A 25,927-nucleotide genomic window follows, 5' to 3' on the forward strand; every position below is an offset into this window, starting at 1 on the left:
AAAAGTGGTGTAAGTGGCCTTGCAAAAGTTAATTTTAGCTTTTATTAATTATCAAGTTAGGTAATCACAAAGTAAATGGTAACCCTTGTATATAATTTAAAGTTTGGGTTCTATAAAAGTGTAGCAAGATAAAAAAGACACAAGAAACCACAAAAAAAAAAAAAGCTTTGTTTGGTTCCGGTAGTATTTAATACTACTTGCGCAGTTGACTCGCAATCGTTGGATTGTCGTAACGCTGTAAGTGTATGTTTAATAGGTTATTAGATTAGGATGCTTTTATTTACGTCAGAAATGACCTTGCGTTAGTACGTAGAGGATACTAATGCTGGTTTGCTTTGAACATTGCCGCCTTGACGCTTCGAATTCATGCTTGCTTTTCATGGCCGTCAGCGAAACCCTCTTGACGTTGCTTTCTACCTGCACGTTGCCTTTTATTACAGGCTCAGATAGACACGTTTTCCAGTCATAACACGTACTTTCTTCATTGCCGCTTGCTTTGCTGTGTACTTAGCTGATTATTTGTATTCCAGCAAGTATTTGGATGTCGGCAGACTGACGACGGGCACTGCTCAAAGAAAATGAATCAGACGAATCTCCCCGTTTCGGAGATCATAAAGAGCAAGGAGGTTGACGAGCCTAAAAAACAGTCACGAGAGGACTGGAGGAAGGCAAAAGAGCTCGAGGAGGCCAGGAAGGCTGGTACAGCGCCAGCCGCTGTCGATGAGGAGGGAAAGTAAGTTTCCAAGTGGGATTTTGATGTGCACACCGCGTGGATTTTGTAGCTCTGACTGCGATATTGATTGGCTCTGCCTACTCGCGTTTTGTGCAGGGACATCAACCCGCATATTCCTCAGTATATATCTTCGGCACCATGGTACTTTGGGGCAAAAGGACCCACTTTGAAGCACCAGCGCCCGCAGCCCGAGAAGCAGAGGGAATTCAGTCGAATAAGCGACTACTATTCTCGAGGAGAATTCGTAAGGAAAACGTTCCTGAATAAAATCTTGAGCCAGAAAGAGTTCTCGTGGGCCAGAAAGACCCTCATTTTGCAGTGTTTATTTATTATTATTGTTATTTTTTGTTTCTTCCAGGATTCTAGAGCAACCAAGTATAGAAAAGGTGCCTGCGAAAACTGCGGTGCCCTGACCCACAAGCGGAAGGATTGCTTAGAGGTAACTTGCACGTGCTACTACAAGTTTTAACTCGTGGAAGGCACGGGGGAGCTGCATATTATAACATATGAGTGACATTGCTAGAAAAGTCTGCTAATAAAGTAATTGATTATAGAAAAGTGTTTTTTTATCTTAAGTGATTATGTACGTTCATGAAGGGTGTTCTCAGCAAGGGCTGCTTTTTGTTATGTTTTCTTTTTCTCTTAAAGGGACCCTGAAACGTTTTTGATGAATTTGTACATATGTGCTGAGTCGTTAGGGTAGGTCCTTCTGATCATGAAGTGATATGTTTAAGCATTCCGCATAAAGGGTGTAATTTATTATAAGGTTTTAAAAAATGTGCATCACTACTGATCGCAGCTGCGCCGCTCCCCTGAGTTTTCAGTCGCCCTGTTACCATCTACATAGCAAGCGCGTGACGTCAGTCGGGCGAACTGTTTGATTGACTGCTTACATTGCGTCATCGATAATTTTCCCAAATTTATGGTGAACAAATGTTGTTCATGATAGTTGGAATGTTAATTTGTTTCTATAAAACAAAAAGTAACAGAAAGTGAATACGCAACGACAATACACGCTCAAACACTTCCAGCACACAGCAAGTGTCGTCTGCTTGTGTTACAACATGCTCTGTGCTCATGTGAGCTGCACGCTCAGTGTTAGTCTCGAGGTCTCTTTCCGCAAGGACCATGAATAGCCCTTTTTGCCTTGTTGGCTGCAAACCTAGCGATTGGCGAAATGTCAAGCTGCAACTTCGTGTCCCTCTGCAAGGCAACAGGCAAGTGGAGTGGCTGCAGTGCATCAGGCTGTCGATATCCGATCGGTTCCGATATTCAATCATGAACACATTGTCCTTTTAAGTGTTTTAAAATGCTTTGCACTTGGTTACAGCAATGGTAGTTCTGTGTTTGACTGGTAAAGTTCTGTGTCACCTGCCAACTGTGCAGGTTGCTCACGTTTATGCTAAAGCCCATTCATAACAGTGGTAGTAGTATGGAGGGTTCTTAGTTTAAGTCTCCGCCCATCCGTCAAAATGCCCAGCTCGCCTGCGTTTACTTGAATTCCAGACACACTCGGTGCTGCGACAGAATGCTCGCAATGCGCAATGGCTCCAAGACACCAGAAGTAGATGACACAACATCACATCATGAGGCAGAGCCACTCGAGGCGGAGCCTAGCCCTGATCACAAACGAGTTGAGAAAGAGCATGGCTAGGGAAGAGCATAACTTGTAATCGTCTATAGCTTTCTTAATGTGACACACTTCGCTTAAATTGTGGCGCGAATGTTTTACTGTAGCTGTACCCTACATGTCTACAAAAAAGCTCTGATCCTGTTCTGAATGTATATAATTGTATACATGAACATTCTCTTTGCTTGTTTAGAGGCCTCGAAAAGTTGGTGCTAAGTTTACAAATGATGACATTGCACCTGATGAAAGAGACCTGCCAGGTTTGAACTTGGACTATGACGGGAAGCGGGACAGGTGGAATGGTTTTGACCCTGCCTGCTATCAGGCTGTTATAGAAGAATACAGGAAAGTAGAAGAGGTAATGTTGGGCTCGTTCTATTATTTAGTCGCATGTCTGCCTTACACAGGGTACGCAGTTTGCTCATATGTCGTTGCTTGCAGGCAAAACGACAACTGAAGGAAGACAAGCTGAAGCATGACATCTTGAACTTGGAGGGTGTCAGTACACGAGAGGTAATTTTGGCCAACATGCTGCATTTTACTTTGCCGTTAAACACTTCTTGCTGAATATTTGGTTTTGCAGCATCGCAATATTAATGCCTAAATTGGCGTGGAACCATTTAAAAGAATGGAAGCTCTGATTTGACGTGATGCTTTCTGATAACAAAATAGTATAGTCTTACATCACCATTGCGCATCTAGAAAATGAAGCTCTACACACAGGTTTTCCGATTAAGGTGAACACAATGAAGAAAACCATGCAATTGCAACCATTCAGGTGCACAAAGTAGTGACATTAAACTCTGTAGTATAATGTTAAGCTCTGTAGTATAAACTGTTTTGCAAGCTTCCGTAAGAGATGAGAGTTAGTGCTTTCCAAATCAAAACAGCTGTTATAAGACAAAGTGAAAATATAAAACCATGCTTTTAGACGTTTCCACTGCATGCACACTCATAAATGCGTGTAAGTACAGTATAGACCACTTATAACGTAACCGCTTATAGTGCAGTACCGGATATAGTACGGTCTTTTCAGACTCCCGTTAATTTTCCCATAGCACTCCATGTATACGCAGACCGCTTACAGTGCAGCCGCGTGAGACGAAATACCGGTTATAATGCGGCTTCCGCGGGAAAATCTCGCGGACACGATGCGAGCACGCTTCTCAACGAGGTGCGCCCACCGATGGGAGAGGAGATCAACGAGGGCGATGCTGAGGAGGATTATAATACGTGCAGCATGAGTCCAAGGGCGATAAATTCGTCACGGCGCGCCGTATGTGCGAGTGAAAGCATGCGGGGGACGCGTACCTTCACGGAGAGCGAACGCGACTTCCATCGCGCGAAAGGCCATGAGGGCATGGGAGGGGAGGGGGGGGGGGGGGACGACGCTGTGCTCCGGCACCAAATGCATATCTTGCAACCGGGCACAAGGAGAACTGGCAACGCAATCTCCCACACGAAAGGAGCAAAGCGGGAAGGCACGAGTGGGGGGGGGGGGGAGGGGGGCTTCTACTCTGCCAACAAATGCGTTTGCGCCTGTGCCGGCTGTCGGTGTTGTCGTGTGTGCACCGTATCTTGAAAGCGATCTCCATACGGCTCTGACCTTTGTATGCGCTGTGCTTCCGCCGCTCAGTTTCCGTTGAAACGATAGACTGCACGAACCTGCACTCGCTGCGGCGGCTGCGTTTCCCCACGCCCGCGTTTTGACAGTGGTTGTCTGCGATCATCGAGTCTATTCTTGTTTGCTTGTGCGCGTTGACACCACGCTTGTTAATTCAGTTAGTAAGCGAATGTGTCAAGTTTATGCAGCCGATAAAACTACTATCCCTACTCCTTATAGCTCTCTACTAATTTGCTATCGCAATTGATGCTTCGCTTTTCGGGCGAAACTGCGACATTTAAAAAAAAATTACTACTTTGTCTGTTTTATGCGAAGATTATGGGTACTTCGACATTAGCCTTTCTTTCAACGTTCGTAGATATAAACGGATTCAAAACTCCCAGTCGCACGCTTCAATTCTGAGATACGCACGGCAGCTTGGTCTACATGTTTTTAATACGTGCAGGGCTTGAAAATCGTTGTTTTGGTTATAGTGCGGTACCACTTATAGTGCAGATATTCACGACTCCAGTGACTTACGTTATAAGCGGTTTACACTGTATTGTTCACTAATAATGGTGCTCACCTTTCTAATGTGCTAATTTAGTACATGTTAACCACTGAAAAGACTTTCTAAATAGTCCTTAGCTTTCTCCAACATTGCTAATGAGTAGAGGCCGGATCTTTAGGCATTAAAAAAGCGCGTTTTAGGCGCCAATAATAGGCAGGAAAAACAACGTTTTACGCCTCCAACGTCGTAAATATAGGCCCCATAAATTTCTACATAAATGCAAATAATTTCAAACGAAGACGTGTGCGACCTGTATCTAGAACAGTGAAACAAGAAATGTTCTTGTTTATAATGGCACAAAGGCGCCGACAGTTAAACATAGCCGTGCAATTGTTCCATAAAACTCCTGGACTAATGACGATCAATTCGCTTAATTCAACAAGCACACTGCTCATATTCATGTTCAATAGCCATTGTACTTGAGCGTCACATATAGTGAAACAGGCATGAAAAGAATAATTGAAAGCTGGGAATATTAATTTAAAAAGTGCTACCTTATGTCTGCCTGACGCAATTAAATTAAGACACAACAAAAACAGATAAATAATAAATGCAAGAGAGTACAATTTATTAAAAAAGTAGCATGTTCTTACATGAGGACTGTTAGGTACAACTCTGTCAATTTTCTCATATACAATGGCATTATCCGAATTGTACAGGCAAGACGTCCCAACACTGCCAAATACACTTCCGCCCATTTGAAGTGCACATCTTTGAAGAAATATGTTTGGAGAGCACGCGGAATGTAGTCTAAGAATCACAGTGAAGGTTGTGGAAACGATAGCAAACTACCACCATCTCCAGATTTTTGGATTCAAAATTGTGCCTTTGTCAGTGAGAATGAGCTTGTACGCTGAGAAGGAACGCTCGATGGCGGTGTATTAGTAAATTACAAACAAAACAAAAGCCACGTACACATCACATTTTTCTTTCTTGTTTTGCTCTTCACTCTCCTTTCACCCCTGACCGCTCTCCACGGTTTCGGATTCGCCAACCGCTTGCGCCATGTCAGTGTGGCGGTGTATGAGGGCCGGCGCGTCCCATTTCACTGCTGCTAGGGGTTGTTTTCCGGGAGTTGGTTGAACTAGAGGACTAGGTTGAACCCCCATAGAGTTCCGAACAGTCAATGTTGCCCGGTAACATGAATAACGGTCTCTAACTGCACTCGAAAGTGAAACATGAGGCTAAATAGTGTTCATGTAGGCACCGATATTGAAAATAGGCATTTATAGGAATCTAGGCACAAAGGCCAAAATATGTATTTATAGGCACTATAAAAACATTTTAAAAGCCCTTCTTAACCTCTAATTCATGCTCATATATCAAAGTGGGACGATAGGAGCGCAAGGAACAAAAAAGGCATTTGCCTAAAATCCGGTCTCTACAATGAAAAGTTAGTAAACACATGCCTTTTTTAACCTCCAGTACTCAACTTATATGATTAGAATGCTTGTTAATTTTAGAAATCTAGCCCATTTGGACATCTTGTTGTGGCACCAACATTATTTTTTCTTTAGTTTGTGTTAAATTTAACTTCTGGTATATATTGTCATTTTTATACTTCCTGAATTTGTTTCAATTAGTCCTTTTCTGTCTTTGAAATATTTAGTGTAATGCTACTGTGATGCACTCCTGCAGAGAGATGACAGTGAAGAGGAAGCTGATGGTGATGAAGACAAGTATGCAGACAATGCAGACATGCCTGGTACAAAAGTGGACAGCAAGCAGCGCATCACTGTGCGAAACCTTCGTATACGTGAAGATGTTGCAAAGGTGTGTGCCTCCTTGCACATTATTTTTCTGTGCCATCCAGGCCATGGCGTGAGTTAAAGAGTATGTGCTGGCCCCCTTTCCTCAGAGGAAGCAGATGTTAACAGGAAACATATAGCTGGACAGATGAGCAGGAAGAAGGTCTGACAATGTTACTCCTTGTAGTTCTGTTCTTAGTGACCTCTAAAGGTTTCCAATTGTACAGAGGTGACATATCTGGGAAACAACTGGTAGTAACTTAAGTCAAACCCAACATAAGATTGTCATTTTTTTTTTTCAGTGACTCACTTATAAGGCAGTGGCCGACATCTGTACGTTCTTATTTCTTAACCTTCTTCCTATTGCAAGAAAATCATAATAGTGCTTGATACTGGCCATTTTTTTAATACACTGCTGTTATTTTTGCTGGCAAAATACAATGAAAAAAAGCACGCATGCAAAGTTACACCTTCGGTTCACTTGTTACCCTTTGATGCAAAGAAGTGTCGCTGAAACTAAAATGTTAAATCTAGCATCTCAGCTGTGAAAGTTATCCTACCCAGAAAGGGCAAAGTTTGTCATCAGCTGTATCAGCATAACTCGCTATAACAAGCAGGACTCATCTTCACTGGATAGGTTTAATGAAAAGGTTGACCTACTAAAGTCCTTTTACTGTGCTTTGTTTTCAGACCAAGCTTCAGCACTGGTAGAAACCTGCATAAATTGTTACCATCGTAATATGTGTCATTTTCTAACTAAATTTATCTTTTCCTATTAGTATCTGAGGAATCTGGACCCAAACTCTGCCTACTATGACCCTAAGACACGTTCCATGAGGGATAATCCGTACAAGAATTCAAACAAGACTCCAGAAGAGTAAGTTGACAAGGATGAAGCCATTCAAAGGCAAACCATATGTATGTGTCTGTCAGTCTGTCTGCCTGTCTGTCTCTCACACACACATGCATCTTCATGCATACCCATTTTTAAAGAGAAATTTATTTATACCTGTCATGTCAGTGTCCTTTTCCTGTAGTAGCTGTATGAACTCATTTTGAACTGGAATGTAGCATCAAACTGGGATGTATTATTTTATTCAGAGCAGCATGGAAGCCAGGGAGAGTTGGCGATTGCAATAAATTTCGGAATTTGGCACCGAACACAGTACAACGGCCTACAATGAATCACCTCCCGAGATAACTTGGGTTTTCGCTCATTTTGATTATACAAGGTGCATAATGGGAGCATGTTATTGTTCCCCCAACAGTAGCCCTGAATTCATAGACTGTTTTACTGATGTGATTTGCCTGATTAGTACATTCAAGCATCCTGTCGTGTGATCTTTGGCAGTGACCTGAATTATCCAACAAGAAAAACGTGCTTGTAGTTTCTTTCTTTTTAGCTCATTGTGCCGTATTTGGTGCTAAAACATAATATGAATTCTTAAAATTTTTGCATGAAAACAACGGCCACCTTTTGTATTCTGCTGTGGTCTGCTCTCTTTTATATGCATGTATGTGATTCCTTAATAATAGGAAGTATCTTTTCTTTTTTTTTTCCAGGCTGCATTTTGCTGGTGATAACTTTGTTCGGTACAGTGGAGACACTCAGAAGATTGCAGAAGCTCAGTGTAAGCATGGCTGCCTAATTACTGTAAAACCCTTCTTGAAGTTCTTGATGGGGCTTTAACACCATAGACTTCAGTGCATTGTTTGTGCACCCAACTGCAAAATTTATTATACACAGAAGTTCAGCACTTATGGGCTGGCTGCACAGCCTGGCTAACTGCAACGAAATCACACTTTGGCTTAAATAGATGACTAGTCTATACTATTGAAGCAATCTTGGCAAAGCTGCAGGGCTGCTAATTGTATAATTTTCTTATTGGCAGCCTTTAAACAGCACCTAAGCAGATGATACGCACATCTTGTGGTTGCGGACATGACGTAAATCCCAGCACGTTGTCTTTGAGATTTTTCATCGCGCTGGGAGCAAACATTGGTGATGCCTAATCATGGAGGTCATGCACCACTATCGATGAGCAGTAATTTCATTGGAATTGGCCTTTAGGAGGTTCGCGTTAGTGGCTGCTCATAGAGGAGCAGACTGCTCCTTTCAGTTGCAGTATGCTTGTGATAGCTGTGAGGAAATATTGTTTATCCACAGCTGTTGTTATTCCGTGTGTGGCGCTACATCAGTGTGTGTTGTTACATGCTGCCATGTGATGAGCTTCAAACTTGAACTTGACCATTAGTTTGTTGATAGTATGGCACCTCATAATCAGATTGTGGTTCTGGTACATAAAACCCCAGAGCATGATTCTACCCTTTTGTTAGGGGATGTGGCAATTGGGGGCAGGAGGAAATATTCGGGGTGTCGGCCATACCCTCTCGCCCCCCTCTAGAGCTAAAAAACTAACATTGCTCACATGTTTTTGGGAGTTATTGCAGGGATTTCATTGTAATGTCACTATCCATCTCGCTTTTTGTCTTAGGTAAAAAATCTCAGCTGCCGGCCTGTAAATGCAGCAGCATACCGATATATTTTAATTTATTTTCTTCAGTGTCCCTTTTAAAGTGTGTTTTGGCTATATGAGAGTGCTGAGCAGTGGTAAATGATTTGGCATTGCTTTGTAACATTACTTTTGTGTTTCGCAGTGTTTGCTTGGCAGGCCTACGAAAAAGGTGTGGATGTTCACTTGCAAGCAGAACCCACCAAGGCTGAACTGTTGAATAAGGAATTCCTTTCGAAGGAGGAGGAGTTCCGTCACTCCATGAAGGACAGCATTCTAGAAAAGTATGGTGGAGCAGAGCACTTACAGGTGCCTCCAAAGGAGCTCATATTTGCCCAGACGGTAAGCAGTTTTATGAATTGCAGTTGTTGAAGTGAATATTGGTCACTAACATCAGTGTGGTGCAGTGATGAGGATCTAAGGATGAAGTTAGTGTACCGGTGGTTCTTCTGCAATGATGTTCTTGTTAGGGCTGCTCTCATAAACCAAAGTTAATTGCTATGTCACAGTCTTTTTTTTTTTTTTCGGTTTTAGAGGAAATTAACGTGAAGGAAACACATGCAGTAATAATCTTCAGTTTTTGCTACTTCTTTATGATACATTCAGGTTCGCAATGTTTAACATCTGTACCTGAATATGCTTTTAGCTTTTAAAAAAATGTTTACTGAACTTTGACTTCATGGCTGTAGTTAACATGTTGTTGCACAATGCTGCAGGAGGACTATGTTGAGTATTCAAGGCATGGTGAAGTGATTCGTGGTGCTGAGAAGCCTGTCATTCGGTCCAAGTATGAGGAACATGTCCTTATTAACAACCATGCGGTAAGTCACTTTTCTTTAGTTTTGTTAGTTCTCTTAATTATTGTTTTTGGATGTTCTTGTGTCTTTAATCTCTTGCACAACCCAAAGTAGTGCAGACAGGAGTGGGTGAATGGTTATATGAAACAATTCAAAAAGCTGATGCTACATTGGTGCACGGGTTGAGATGTGCACAAGCAGTGGTTATCTTCTCTGCCTCGTCATGCGTTTTGTGGGAACGTGTCAGCATTCTCCTTTGTCCCTTCTGAGAACACAGGCAACCTTGCAGAGATGGGTATCCACTTGACTGCAGACCGGCCTGACAGATGTACAGTATAGACCACTTATAACGTAACCGCTTATAGTGCAGGACCGGATATAGTGCGGTCTTTTCAGACACCCGTCAATTTTCTCATAGCACTCCATGTATACACGTATCGCTTATAGTGCAGTTGCGGGAAACGAAATACCGGTTACATTGCGGCTGCCTGGGAGTACGGAAGTCAGCGTAGACGGCGAACGCTCCCCTCAAATGGGCGCCCCAAGGAGTGCTCGAGGAAGGAAGAGAGACGAAGTGGGGAGGAGAAGGGCACGTGGTGCGAACAAACAGCCAGTGAGGCTGAAACCAGAATCTTCAGTGCGAGTCGTGAAATGTCACGGCGCACATAGCGAGCGAGGGCCACGAAACTGACAACGCCGGCCACCGCTCACTTCACGATAACGGCAGAAACTTCAGGAAGCGGGCGGCGCTGGCACTGCACGGCGAAGGGCGCACGCGGAGACCGTGGAATTTGAGGGAGGAGAGCGGCAGGGAAGCGGATTTCGCCTCGGCAACTCTGCCGCTTCGGTGGCTCCCCTCGCCCTCCCTCGTAGCTCCATCACTTTCGACTATCACCGTGCGCTGCCGCTCCAGATGGCCCGGCGCCAGCTCCCCGAAGTTTCGTTTTCTGCCGTTATCGGGAAGCGGGCGTTTGCCGGCGTGAGCAGTTTCATTGGCCGGCCTGGGACAGCGCCGCTGCTTCCCTCTGCGCCGTAGCCGCAGCGTGCAAGGTCAACACGCGACTAGAAAGTAGAGGAAGCATAAAGGAGAAAGAAGGGTTCACTGCCATTTCCTACACGTGGCTACGGTAGCGTGGCTGAGACGTTGGCACGCACACGCATGTTCCGGCGCAACGCAGAATCGGCAACCTTGCCATTTGAAAGAGGGTGAAATTTACGCCGCTTTTTTTTTCTTTCTTTCTTTTTTTTTTTTCTCGCGCGCGACATTGAGGGGTCTCTCCTATGCTTTTACTCTATGGCGGTGCAGCGTGATTTGGTTCGAATTAACGAGATTCGACTGTAAATTGAATGCAAACGTTCTAGCCGCATTCCTCAACTGTCTCATACGCGTAGCGGCTCGGTGCACATGTTTTGCATATGTGCGGGCCTTGAAAATTGTTGCTTTGGTTATAGTGCGGTACTGCTTATAGTGCAGATATTTGCGACTCCGGCGACTTACGTTATAAGCGGTCTACACTGTAATATGCTGTTGCCAGTCGAGTACATACATGGAATCACTCGCTCAATCGTTGTTGGCAGGTGGAAGATAGCATCAACAAGGTCTTATGGTGGCAACTAGTGTGATCTCCCTCAGAAAGTTTCTGGCTTACAAAGTTTGAACTTGAAATCCTAAGCTTTACAACCTTTGTTACTGCAGACTGCGAGTCTGTCATCAAAAGTTACAGTTTGCATATATTCAGTTTGAGGCCCATTGATAGTTGGAAAGTTGAGAAATTGTCCTACCATATCTGGCATATGGCTGTTGATGTACTTCAAGGCCCTTGGGCAGTACAGCCGATTCCAGCTATATCAAACCTGGACATATTGAATTCTTGTCTGTATCGAACAGTTGCTACATCCCCTTGCAAATCCCATGCAAAAGTATAGCAATGTACTATCCCTGTATTGAACTCCCATTCACTGCCACATTCGATATATTGAACGCCATGCCCTTGCAAGTGCGCTTCTCCTAATGGGGATATGATCACTTCTCGTGTCGTTGCAAATATTTAACACCGATGAAACAGAACTGTTTTGGCAGATGCTGTCACACAAGACATTGAATCTGAAGGACATTACGTGCCATAGAAGAAACATTGGAAAGCTGTGTGTCTCAGTATCACTCTCTGCAAATACATCTAGACTTGTGGAAGCTGTGGTTGTTCATTATCGGCAAGAACAGACCACCACACTGTTTCAAGAATGCTGAACAACTCCTGGACCGATTGATATACATGTTCCACCATCAGACCATCAGGCAGTGGCCTGCAAGACTCATCGCTGCGCAATTTGCAGGCCCACAGTCCATGCTGAGCACATTTCATTCGTGCTTGTAGGGTTGCGCATGAATGGTAATGTACTCGGGTGTTCTGCAAGCTGAAAGCCACTTTCAAAACTAACGTCTGGCTAGTCGACTCATTGCTGACGTATGATCAGGAGTGATACAGTTGTGCCAAAGTGCTATATTTGTGACGCTGCGCCAAACTGCACCAAGCTGTGCCAAAACCGTAAAATGCCTTGAAATGTGCCCGAGCTGCTCCAAAACAAGGTGCGTGACCACGACAATTTTGTGTTCAGGCTAGTTTTAGAGGAAAATGGCAGCTAGTTAAATATCCTGGGTTTTGTTAACCTTATTCTTGGTCTATCTGGAGTCACTGCAGTCATCTAGTCTCATGCCATTACAGCCTGCATACCAGTGCATTCATGTGCGATAATACACAATCATATTGGAGAGTTATAGCATACTATGAACCGCAATCTGCTACTGTGATGGCATCTCCACATCTGCGACCCGGATCGCAGGAACGGATAACGGTATGTTGTAGCTGTGATGACTTTCATGGGGCAACTGTTATTAATCATTTAAATTATTCAATCTGTTTATTTTATTTATGCACGGTTGTTTCACTTACTGTGGCGTGATTGTGCGTTGTAAAATGTAAATGTGAAAGCTTTGAATGGGCTGCATGTTGCTTGTGAGGAACACCGTAGCAGCACACAGGGCCTATTTTGAGTCCAAGGATATTCGTTTCAAAGTCATTTGAAGTGTCACGTTGAATGTTACCGCTTTTGTCAAACAAATTTTTTCTCACCTGGAAGGTATTAGCATCGTTGGGCACCCACTAGTCGGCCGACTGTGTCGCTGAGAGGCATTTCATTGTACTAGGCTGACAGTGATGCCGAAACGACCAGCAACAGCGAGCAGTCGTAGTCCGACAGGCTTTTGATCCCATGCTGCCGGCAAAACCAGTCTATGGACAGTTCAGCCAATCGTAGCGAGATCAGCCATTGAGCAAATGCATTGCACCGACGTGATTGCTGCAGCAACAACACTTGTACAATTAAACCTCAGTTCTGTATAACCCCGCTAATACGTTTTTCACTGGACTGTGAAAAAAAAAAAAAAAAAAAAGTTTAGAGCAGGGAAACGCAAGTGCGGAGAAACAATTTTATTTTAATTGTTACGTTTGAAAGAAAAGTCCCAGTTTTGCCCGAAATCCGAAGCATCGATTGCGATAACAAATTAGTAGACAGCTATACAAAGTAAGGATAGTAGTTTTATCGTCCATATAAACTTGTAAAAATTCGCTTATTAACTTTATTAACAAGCATGGTGCAAGCGCGCACAGGCAAACATGAACACATCACACTCAATGAGCGCTGACACTCGATAGCTGCCAAAACGCTGACGTGAGAAAGCGCAGCAGCAGCAGCAGCGAGTGATGTGACCTTCGTGCTGTCTGTCGCTTCAATGCAAACTGAGCGCCAAGAACACACAGCATAGCTACACAATGCTACGAGCTGCTGACGCACCTACACTGCCTAGACTCTGCCCCCAATGCAGATCGCTTTCAAGATATGGCCCGCGCGGCCGCATAGTACGCAGTTGATTCCAGAGTACAACGCCGCCCCCTATCCGTCTCTCCCCCTGGTGCTTCGAGCGCGACGGAAGAAGGCACACTTCCTGCCCGCTTTTCTTTCTTGCACGCACAAGATTTAGCCGTGGTCATCGGCTCCCCGCGCATGCTTTCACTCGCACATACGGCGTGCGGTGACGGTGTTATTGCCCTTGGGCTTTATACGGAACATCTATGCGCCAAAACCAATTTTAGGGCCCCAGCGTGTTATAGACACCATCTTCAGATAGCGAATACGGATCTCGAAGGCCATGCTTTTGCTGGCGGAAACCAAAATGACGTCAAAGGTGTCACCCCCGGCACTTTGGGTGGCCAATCCCATCGTCAAGCCACCAAGCCAAGCGACATGAAAAATGAACATGGCCGCTTGAGCCGGCGCGGGGTGGCAGTTTGCAACGCATGATGCGGGAATGGTTGCACAGTGGTGATGCAATAGCGTGTTTACCAATGCATTGGGTCCTATGGGAGCTATGCTGGGACCAGCTGAAAATGACATAACAGCCAGGAAAATGCAGCACCCGGGGTTCTACTGTATAATGAAATTCTTGATATAACAAAGTATTGAACTTTTTGTAGCTTTTTGTCCATAGAAGACCATGTATTTCAAACCTCAATATAACGAAGTGCGTTTATACATGATTTCAAAATGACGAAATTTCACTGCCGCCGCGAAGGAATACCAAGGCATTAAACAGAAACTGCCGCAGGTGCAGATGGTCAAATAGTTCAATTACACGTGGCTGCTTGTGGCCGCACCTCTCAAATCATGTGCCGCATGACAGAGAGTGGCTTCGATTTGGCTGCGAAACAACAAGCAATTGCATGTCGCATATCTAGTGCCCTTACACTGTCAATGATTCCATTTTTAGTCAGTTTTTAGGCCACTGATTGCATATTGCCACTTGTCATTATTTTACTTTTTTGCTGGTGTTCTTTTTCCCCGGATTAGCTTTGTTATGAAGTTGTCGTTCGGTACAAAATGCACCTGCCATATTAAACATTTCTTGAATGTTGTGTGCACACCATGAATAGTGTTGTATATTCTCAAATGCATGCAAGTACCAGTGATTACTCTGGAATTTGCAATGAGCCATGTATAGATAGTGGACACACTTGATACATGAGAATGTACTCGATGTCTACTGAGTGCATATTGACAATATATCAACAGAATTTGCTGCTTGTCCATAGGAAAGTTATGTATCTTGTCTGTTTTTGTGTAACATGTTTAAAAGGAGTAGTGTGGCAGAAGTGTGATTTGCAAAATATATTTACTTAGATTGGTTGGCTAGTCTGTTGTGCATTATTTAGAAGCAGCGCCACACATGGAGGAGCGGAAGGGAAAGATGACACACAGTATTGTTTGGATAGACAAATTGCTTGGGTACACAAATGTTAAACATCTACAACCTCCACGACTAATTAAGAAAATGAATCTTTAGCATAATTTTTCAAAAGCTCTTACATATATTTTTTGTGTGACCTTAATTTTTGTTAAATCTTCAAATTGGGACGAATCTTCAAATTTGCGGAAGAAGCTGTGAAATAAAAGGGTGTTTAAGGGGTTTTGTAAACCAGCCTGCTTTTATCTTCCAAGTTTATGTACGTGAAGGTATTGAACTTTACCCTGATTTTTTAGAGTTTGATATTCCAAAGTTTGACTGTGTAGCTTCTCTTTCCATTGGAGTATTAGTTTTTAGAACTCTTGTTTGCATGTTTACTTTTCTGAGAGACTACCTCTGTGTGGCATTGGTTGTGTAATGCTGTACTTCTGAAAACCCAATGCAATCTGCCCATTTGCAGTCTGTCTGGGGATCCTACTGGAAGGACTTCCAGTGGGGATACAAGTGCTGTCACTCATTAATAAAGAACTCGTACTGCACTGGCGCCAGTGGCAAGGAAGTACAAGCTATGGTAAGTATTCTTTTGAAACAATGAGGAGAAATTGTTTTCATTTGCAAAATGAATTTTTATCTCTAGTTACAGTACAATATGCACCCACCGCAGTGGCATAGTGGCTATGGCATCGCGCTGCGGAGCTTGATGCCGCAGGTTTGATCCTGGCCACGGCAGCCGCATTCTGATGGGGGCAGAATGCAAAAATGCTCATTTGCCATATTGGGTGCACGTTAAAAAAAACCCCAGGTGGTCAGAATTAATCCGGAGCCCCCACTATGGTAATGCCTCATAATCAGATCGTGGTTTTGGCATGTAAGACGCCATAATTTTTTTTTTTTTTTTACCGTACAGTATGGTAGCAAAATTTATTCACACACTCATGCTTGCATTTCTCAGCTGCTGCATTTCACTATATTTAGATGTTGCTTATACAAAGTCTTGCTTATACAAAAGGTGTTGCTTGTACAAAGTTGCTTATACAAAGTTGGACATTCAACACCAAGCAACAGAATCTATTGACTTAACATATCTGAAGAGACTGAGCAGACCAAGACGTGTGTTGAACTCTAATAGAAGATAAATAGCCTTCTTATTTCCTGCCTCATTAGTGTAAACCATGGGGTCAGTAAGACAGGGCACCTAACAAGTTATTATAGGCATCTTGCAGATATTTTCCAATTGCTGTCAATCATGCTTCAAATTGGCCTTTTAAATCAGTCTGGTGTTAAAGTGATACCCGCTGTAGTGGCCTTGGCGTGGTGCAGCTGAGCATGGTGTCGTGGGTTCAATTCCTGGCCACAGCAACCGCATTCTGATGGGAGCATAATCGAAATGCTCTTGTACTTACATTTAGGTAACTGTTAAAGAACCCCAGGTGGTTGCAATTCATCCATAGCCCCCACTATGACCTCTGTCATAGCCCATGTGTTGCTTTAGGACGTTAAGCTCAGGGTTTCTTAATTTGTACAAGTGATTTTCATTTTTGGAAATATAGTGTACAAATTTTCCCGCAGTTGGTAATATCATCGGTAGCACATTTGTAGGGGCAGCACAGTGGGTCCTGCCTACGCTTGGTCACCGTTTTATGTACCGTAAAACCCTGTTAACTATAAAACCCTGTCCAGCTATAAAAACTGGACAAATTTTCAAGATAAGTAGAGTTTTGAGATAACAAAAATAGAAGCCCGCTGGTCATGCATAGACCGCATGGAGCCTTTCCATAATGCCGCCAGTAATAATCTCGGTCACTCATGTGTGCATCGGCACAGAACATACCGGCATCTACAAGCAATGGTGTTACGTGCCAAGACAGTGTGCTTGGCACAGAGTGAAGACGATTGAGCCTAATGCAATATTGACAGCCAGTCATCCGAGCATAACCGATTTCAGACATCCAAAAAGCTGATGCTGCTGCTTTCTGCATTGTAATGAATTCCCGACAATTTCACTTTGAAATCTGAAAATAAATTGCAGAAGATCGCAATTTTCATCCCTTTAGCAGATGCCCACAAATGATGCGGCAATTACGCCTCACCATCACACTAACTTGAAGTGAACGTCCTTGTCAAGCTGCGATCTCACTGAAACACTGTGGCCTTGCATGCTGGCTTCTTTTGGGCGCATTGCATGGGCTGATCGCACCTGCTCAGAAGTGGTGATCATTTTCTCAAGATCACGATTAATACGCTGTGACCACATTGATGCGTCACTGACAGCATCCTAAATGAGTGGGGAAAAGAAAAGACTCGGCCTCCCAGCTCAGAAATGCATCTTAAGTTGAAGTCCGTGCTTGACTTGATTTATGTGATGCCTGTCGTGAACATGCCGGTGGAAACGCAATGAGCATCTTGGGAACGTTCCCGCCAGGCGTCACTTAAATCAAGTCAAGCTTGGGCTTCAACTTAAGATGCATTTCTGAATACGGAGGTAGAGTGCAATGAAAGGGTATAGGGACGACTGTGCAACAGAATCCAACTGCAATAAGAATGCTCCTTCGGGGAGGGCAGGTCCAATGGGCCAATCCTCAGCAGCGATGCCCTAATCCTAAGCTTATTGCTTACCAGCAAATGCAATCAGTGATGGCTAGCACAGGGTCAAATACCTCTGAGTTTACAGGCATTTGATACTATATAGTAAAGCACAGGTTGGCGAGAACAGACAGCTAGTGAGAATTACTCAATTTCCCAAGTTAACACGAGTTAAATACTCAATCTTTTAGTATAACGTCTTACTAGTATAATTTTTTACCGTTGACAATGTAATTGTGATGTTCCAACATGTTAAAATAACCAAACTTGCTTATAAGTGCATATTCATATCATTATTCGATAGTCGATTCAATATTCGAAGCTAAGTATTCGTATTCGATTCATATAAGAAAATTTTTATATTTGCACACCCCTAGTTTTATGCTAGGGGTGTGCAAATATGAAAAGTGGAAGTAAGTGAAATATAAAAGTGGTGAAATATAAAAAAGTGAAAAAGTATAAAAAGTTAAAGGTAAGTGAAATATAAAAGTGGAAACTGGAACTGCGCTTATGAAAAGTTATGCTCAGTGTTTGATAGGATGCACAAGGTGTGGTGTTGATGGTTCTTTCATGGGAACAGTTCTTTCATTGCAAACAGTGATGGTGACCTAAAGGATTGGCTGAGAAGGCTGTTTCAAAATAAAGATGGTTGTCCTTTGTCAAAAGTGGAAATACCTTTTGCCCCAACACAACATTATGCAGTTGAGCAGGCAGGGTAGTACAGTGATTGACTTGTAGGCCAGCAAAAGTTAACTCAGCTATGAATTTTCATAATACACACATTTAAATAATAAGTAGGGATGTGTGAATATCAAAATTTTCTAATACGAATATTTGCCTTTGAATATTGAATAATGATACAATCATGCATTTGTTAGCAAGTTGGTTTATTTGAACATGTTGGAACATTGCAATTACATTGTCAACAGTAAAAATTACGCTAGTGAGACATTATACTAAATATGGTGTATTTGGCTCATGTTAACTTGGAAAGTCGGGTAAGTCCCACTAGCTGTCTGTTCTCGACAACCTGTGACTTACTATACAACATCTAATACCCGTAAACTCATAGGCATTTGACCCTGTGCCAGCCATCGCTATCAAATTTGCTGTCTACAAACCCATGCCCCTTGCTACTGAAAGGTTGACTTTTCTGCAAAGCTTAGACATTCAGTGGATAAACGTGCTCAAAATTTGGCCAGCAGCACGAAATTATTACAAAATTCGGCACAAAATCAAACACATATTCTTAAATTAGATAGAAACAAACACTAAGAACCATATTTGTTTTGAATATTCATATCCAACCAAATATGTGAAAATTTTCGAATACCTACTTTTCTAATTGAATAAGAATATTAAATATATAATATTCAATAATATTCAATATTTTCTAATATTCACACACCCCTAATAAAAAGTCGCTTTGTACACATGTCCTTAATTCAACACTGCCGTTCTTCATTTTCCCCTTTAAGTCTTTGCAGAGTAGTTTGTTTTAATTAGCATTCACATTGACTCTCCTGAGTTAATAGAAAGTGTTAGGTTCTGAGTATAGCCTGAACATCTTGAGTTCGATTGGGATGAAGTTATCTGGTCTTTCTTTTAATGCGATAACATTATAGGTGGACCTCACCTACATTGTAGGTATCCATCTGACAAAAAATATCAGCCAATCCCAAAGGCAGTGCAGTCTCATGAAGCGCTTTAAGTTCTAGCTGTCGTGAGTGAAGAACGCGAGAAAATGGCACATGACGCTTGTACCAGGCGTTTCAAAGAGCGACTTTGGCACAAGAGAAGAATACACATGCAATTGTGGTTAGAGCATTGGGCTGCTGTGCTGGAAAACATGTTTTATCCCACCATTAGTCATGTATTTCTTTATGGCATTATAGGCACACTTCACCTACTTTGGTAGTATCTAACAGAAAACTCGAGGTGTGTTGAGCATAAGCGAACACATCACAGTTTGCTCGAAATCGCAGATTTGTAATAGATGCGAGGTATAGAAACATCTCTTTGATAAATGAGAGCATGCAAAGTCGCCCGTGATGTGCACAGCTGTTGAGATGTCGCAATCATCACATTCTAAGTATGCTGTCGCATATTTAGAGTGATTGATGCTAAGTTCTGGCATAGTTTTTTGTTGTTCCTTTTTGTCGTTCCACCCAACTTTGCTACCACTGCGACACCCCTCCCCCCCCACCCGTTTCTTCTAGTATTTAAAAAGTCGCATGATGTACATACTGTGTTTTTTAATGAAAATAATTGCTGAAAAATAGGTGCTTTCCCCAAATAGTCAAGGCCTTCAACAAGCCCCCCCCCCCCCCCCAAAAAAAAAAAAAAAAAAAAAATTCCTGGCTACGGGCCTGGAGAGAGGGATCATTTATGTGAGATTGTGGACTCCCTGCTGCCTGCATTCCAATAGTGTTTGGCTCATATGTCCATGGCAGCATTGTCTACCGATCACGAACATTTTCTTACCGTGTTCAATAAGTGTTGCAGACCACAGTAAGTAGGATATCATATTGCACCACATGTAGTCTATTTTAGCAGCAGGGATGCAAGCTGTAGGGTCTTCAGGTCTCGTAGGAGTACTGACCACTGCGGGTTCGAGCTGAGCGAGCCACAGGGCCGCGTCAGCCGTCGCCTCCTGCACCGCTGCGCGTGAGCTCAGACCGCAAGGGGCTACCGAGCGACGCACGCAAGAACACAGTATTGCCCTCAGTAACGGAAACCGTTTATTGTCTCCGGCGGCACCAGCACTGCACAAACGCCCGGGCGGCAGGGAACCAACCAAAGGGATCCTGCACCAAAGGCGAAAATACAGACACAGACGCCTATAGCACGTCGCTGCTAAAGCACAGGCTCAAGCTGGGGCACGCTGCTAGGAAAAGACCCGGTGGCTATGCTACTTGCTCTGGCGATAACCAATGGGCCAACTCGCAAGAGCTCGGGCAATCTCCTTCGGCAAGTGCGGCTCGGCATGGTACAACCTCGCGCCAGCACTAGGCACTGCTCTTTAGCTTAGCGTCAGGAAAAGCTCAGCACAAGGTACGCGCTCCCAGCACGGGCAAAGGCACCGTGTGCAAGCTCAAATCCTAGTCACAAAGGTGTCGGCGGACGAGAGGAAAGTATGCAACATACCCTGTGCTATCCCAGAGATAAGAGAGCCATGCTCAGCAGTCAGCAGCCGAACGCAGCCGCTTCATGACATCAGCGCCCCGCCCCCACCGCAAACCGTCGCGAGTGGAGTGCCACCGCTGAAACCAGTTGCGAGCGAGCGGGAGAGGCTTGGATGCTTAGGGACGGCAGAGCAGGGGAAACTCGTGCAATGGCGCTGGTGCATACCTCAATCTCCACAAGGCTTTGAGGTATTTTGTTGGTTTTCGCACTATTTATGTAGCTCATTGCTTCACTGGCTTGTCATAGGGAAACGTTTACAGATATTGCGTTTAGAGCCGTACTGTCTGACAAAGCAACAACATTTTTGAAAAGGCAAATGATTGTTCCTACAATGTGAAGTATTCATGCACTGTGTGTAGAATCATCTGCACAACCAAGGCCTAAGTCATCTCGCTGAAATAGCATTGGGCAGTCGCAGTGAGCATTTGCACTCAACATGTGGTTTATGAGTGAGCGATGGTTGCAATTCATTGCTTAAGCATATTGTAGCTCGTGGCCCCAGGTGCGACATTGAATTTTAAGCCTGTAACAAACATGTGGTATTTGTGACACAAATTCCCTTTACATTTAAAGGGTGGCTTGCAGGTTTCTAAATACTGTAGGGTCTTTGGCAGTCTCCTTGTACAGTGGTGAACTGATCCATTCGTTGGCTATAACTCATTATATATTTTTACTGACACTATGAGTGTCATGCATCTTAATTTCATGAGCCAGAACAACTATCAGCAGATTTGTTGCAGCTTGAATCTAGTGATTTTCAATGGGCTCATGAAAATTGAGAGGCATTGTTAAAAGTTAGGCTTTGTCATAGTTATACTTTGAGCAAGGACGTACCTTTACCTGTGTTTGTAAAACTTTTACTAAACTTCATAAGTTATACCCCTGTCACACGGCACATGTAATACCATTAGTAGTAAATGACATTCATACCGAACGTCATTGCCGTCTTGGGTTCCCGGTCTACACGGGTAAACAAAATGGCATTCGCAATTGATGGCAATGTTTATCGGCAGGCTGCTATGATAACGAAACCCTACAAATCGTGCTTCTTGTTTACATCTTATCACTATATTGTTGACAATACAATGGTAAACATTGGACGGTTATCTGAAAATATATTACATTTCGTTTTAACTTATCTATTTTGTAATTTTTTGCCAAGCCCCTGTCGTCGAGAGTACACAAGTCGCGCGTGAATGAGTTCGGGAAACTCATTCAACGGGCGAATGCCATTAGTAGTGAATGTCGTTCACTATGCCCGTGTAGAAGCAACAAAAATGGCATTAACACGTAATCTCATTCGCTGCGAATGCCATTACACGTGCCGTGTGACAGGGGTATTAGTCTTCTTTAGCTGCATAATGTGTGATAATTGGCTATTGCACACGTTTATTTCATCTGCTTGAAATGGAACATGTTAGGAAGCACTCACAACAAAAATGCATTTTGATTAAAAGAAAAAAAAAAAAGAGGGTGAACGAAATGGTAGCTCTCATGATAAATGTAACAGAACCTATGAGAGACTGTGAAACGTATCATTCTTATCCTCAGACCTTACTGCCAACTTATTTTATATAGAACATGAGCTCAGTTTTTTTGTTTTTTTCTTTCAATTAGGTTCATGTGTTCTTGGAGCATTGGTTGACCATTTATGATAAATGTGTAGCCTGTGATACTACAAACCTTGTTTTTCTATCATTGTCTGCAGGCGGGAGGTGCAATGCTTTTACCAGCCAAAATAATGGGAGCTCCTACTGTCAGCACTGATGTTGTCCATGATGAGAATGTTGATGAGAAGGTGGAGGAGGAGAAGGTTGATGAGAAGATCGAGCCACCAGAGGAGAAAAGCACACAGCCCGCATCGGAAGAGCAGTGGAGTGAACCACCACCTGTAGCCCCTGTAACTGTAAGTTCCTCATGTATTCACTGAGCCTTTTTGTGTGATGGCAACGATGGCATGATTATAGATGGCTATTTCACAGGAATGTGAGAAAGTTACCGCATAAATATGTTTTGATAAAGAGGAGTTCTGTTTACTGAGAAAGGTGTCCACGAGTGGCAACACGTTACAGTTAACTCCCGTTAACTCGACGCTGTAAAAACCTTTACTTATGGATAAGGGATTGCATAAGTTGTTGGAGAACCTATACTTTTGAGTGTTGACTGTACAGCTGTCTGCCTGGGACAGGATAGCGTTGTGATTTCAAAAACTTTCTGCGGGTCTTTGCACTATTCTAAACAATGTCTATATAGATGCAAGTAAATGTTTTGATTTAGTGACAGTAAATTAACCTACCACCCTTTGCCCAGGCAACAGAGAATATTTGATTGTGCGTCCTGTCTTTCCTCATAATCTTTAGGGTACTAAGTCTCCAGAAAAGACAAAGTCAAAGAAAAAGAAAAAGAAATCCAAGAAAGCCAAGAAACAAAAACGACTGAAAAGCAGCAGCAGCAGCTCAGACAGTGAGGACTCTGATGCCAAGGCAGAGAAAGAAAAGAAAGAAAAGATTAAGAAGGTAAGACTATTGGCATTTTTATTTGTCGTGAAATATTGAACTCTTTTTGTGTGCGTGTTTTCTTTTTAAGTTGTGCTAAGCGATTTAAATTAGGTATTGAATAATATCAAATGCATAGAGATAAGGGATTGTGCCATTTGAAATAAATTTTCGCCATTAATTATTGCAGACCAGCCAACCTTAGAATTTAAAATATACTCCAGTTAAAAAAAAGAAAAGAAAAAATTGGTGAAAAATTGTTTAAGAATTGAAGATGTTGCCTGTTTATTAAAGGTTCACAGACTTTGTAGAGATGCTGGGAGAGGCACTCTTCTCCATAGTTGCAGCAAGAATGGTCTATACATATGATATATTAAGTTTATTCATTATATATATATATATATATAGGTGGCTAAAATTTCATTGCCCATTATAAATTGGTTCTGTAGGTTTTATGTCGCTGCTGTGAGGAGATCTGAAAAATTGGCCAGCGACAGTGTTTGTATTCTTCAGAAATCAGTTTTGCCCTGAACTAGTCCCAAATGAAAAATTGGGAACTTATTCGTGCCGATATGGATAATTGTGAGCAAGCTTTAAATATCTGGTATTTCGCTGTAAAATCGTAAATGCTGGCAGGTATGTTATTGCATTGTTGCATAATTATGGATAATGTTCCTTCAAGCTTTGGAGAGACACAGTTCTTTGTTGCTAGATATTTAGTGATTTCTTTTTCTCTCATGTAATATGCCTAAAAATTGGATGCGTTTGTTATTTGGCTTGACGCTACTTACACATGCAAGAAGTGGTTGTTGTGTGCAAAAAAAAGAGGGAAGAAAAAAAGTAAAAATTCAGGTGGAACCCATTCTTTGGGAATGTTTATCATCATTAATGCAATTATCATTCAAGTGGTGAGCACCGAAATATGTATGAGCTGTGTACTGCCGCTGGGCCTCTCTCACGCTTCACACGCTGCACCATCTAGCAGTGCACGTGCAAAGTCCCCCTCCTTTCGCGTGGCCTCCGAGATAACACCAGTGCGTGCTTATGCTGGGAATTAATTCCTCGTTGCCCAGCCTGTGGTCATGGCCAAACACAGATGCACCATCAGGCTGTTGCGCTGGGGGACCTAGGTTCGACACCAACCAGTACCAAAGTGTTTCAAACAAACCGCAAAGGAGGGAAAGTAGGCTGAGAAGGCTAATCGCATTAAAAGTTTAACAAGGATGTGGCTAAGCCCATTACATATTTCTCTATGCTTGATTCTTTCTTGTACAGGCCATGGAGCAAATTGACAAAGACAACACTCAAGAGACTGATGAACGCAAGCGGAAGTACAACAGCATGTACGATGTGAAAGCACCAACGGAAGAAGAAATGGAGGCCTACTACATGAAACGCAAGAGAGATGATGACCCAATGGCATCATTTATGTCATGATAATTTTTTATTGCACTGACTTTCTGTGTCATAACATGTACATATTGTTACAGCTCTATCCTAGTGTGCATAAGTGTTGCATATGTCAATAAGTGGTGTCCACTACAGTGCAGTGTATTATTGAATTAACAGTCAACTTGAAAAGCAAGAACTCTGCACTCATTATATGTGTAAATGCATATTTCTTTCCACAATGTGGCATGGGCATAAATTTGCAAAGGCAAAAAATAGTCTTAATTTTGGCAGAACATGCGATGCTGTAGTATGCATACATGCTGCTTATGTGAATATTAGTAGTTTGTCGTTGTTCTTTAATGTTGCTTATATGAGATTTGCTGTTACCATTTTTTTAATAAGCTGGGTGTGTATACTTTCCAGTTGTTTGTTAAATACAAAAGCTGTGATCACATGCCAAAACTGTAAAAGCAGAGAGTGAATGAATCATAAGGTTATAAGTGCTTTCTGCATTTGGCATTTGATTATTCTACATCTGTAATGTGTATTTACATAGTTGTGCTCTAAGGCAATTTTAAACACAGTAGCAACAAAGCTCTTTTCATCCGACTTTCCATTATTGTTTGTGTACCAATTAAGTGATTCAAAAACATCTCCACACATATATTTGTTAAATAAACACTGACAAAATGAAACCAGCTTGCATGTTCTTGAAGCTTGAGTGAAATTACATAAATATGTGTATATGGCAATGCACTTCATGCTAAGTATGTCTTTTTGGAACCTTGAATTAATCAGAAGGATACTGTTTCTTGCTAAGCAATGAAAAGCTCATTGCCAAAAAATTCATACGACAGTTACATTGAGAAAGCAAAAAAAAAAAGTTATTTTATTGTTGGACTGTCTTGTGTATATACATTTGGATGGTAAAATAGTTATGCAAACATTGCATCAGTTTATTTTTTTCTTGTGTGCTTGCCTAAACTTGGCTGGCCTGAAAGCCTATACACAACCTGACCTGGGGAGCTTGGCTCAGGTCACTCAGTGCCCCACTGTCACCGACATAAATTAAGCACGGTGTCACGCGCGCACCAGCAGACATAAACACTTCTCGCTCGTTGACAGCGGAAACTCGCTGTCAAAACGCTGGAGTGACGAAGCGCGGCAAGCGAATTGACCTTCGTGCTAGCATGCCTCTCGCTTCAATGCAAGTCGGCAAAAACACAGCGCGCGGCAGACTCTCCACGTTGCAGATAGCTTTTAAGATAGGGCCAAGGGGATCGTATCGCCGAAGTGGATCGTCGTAAAATACGTCCTGCTTCGGTGCACTGAAACCCTTCCGCGTTGCTTTGCTGGTGAAAATCCTCTGCTTCTTTT

The 25,927-nt window shown here is 42.7% G+C and overlaps 1 protein-coding gene across 1 annotated transcript; it reads left to right on the plus strand.

The window, feature by feature from the left end:
* Positions 1 to 150: 150 nt before the first annotated feature.
* Positions 151 to 25,499, plus strand: LOC119460302 (pre-mRNA-splicing factor SLU7). The gene is made up of 15 exons (XM_037721410.2): positions 151 to 237; positions 531 to 733; positions 830 to 977; positions 1,092 to 1,172; positions 2,557 to 2,721; positions 2,805 to 2,876; positions 6,176 to 6,310; positions 7,065 to 7,162; positions 7,849 to 7,916; positions 8,944 to 9,140; positions 9,515 to 9,619; positions 15,355 to 15,465; positions 22,372 to 22,569; positions 23,024 to 23,179; positions 24,434 to 25,499. The coding sequence occupies exons 2-15, from the start codon at positions 579 to 581 to the stop codon at positions 24,593 to 24,595; spliced, it is 1,851 nt and encodes a 616-aa protein (XP_037577338.1). The 5' UTR covers positions 151 to 237; positions 531 to 578; the 3' UTR covers positions 24,596 to 25,499.
* The last annotated feature ends 428 nt before the right edge of the window (positions 25,500 to 25,927 follow it).

The sequence above is a fragment of the Dermacentor silvarum genome, chromosome 1 (genome assembly GCF_013339745.2).
Source record: "Dermacentor silvarum isolate Dsil-2018 chromosome 1, BIME_Dsil_1.4, whole genome shotgun sequence".
Taxonomy (NCBI): domain Eukaryota; kingdom Metazoa; phylum Arthropoda; class Arachnida; order Ixodida; family Ixodidae; genus Dermacentor; species Dermacentor silvarum.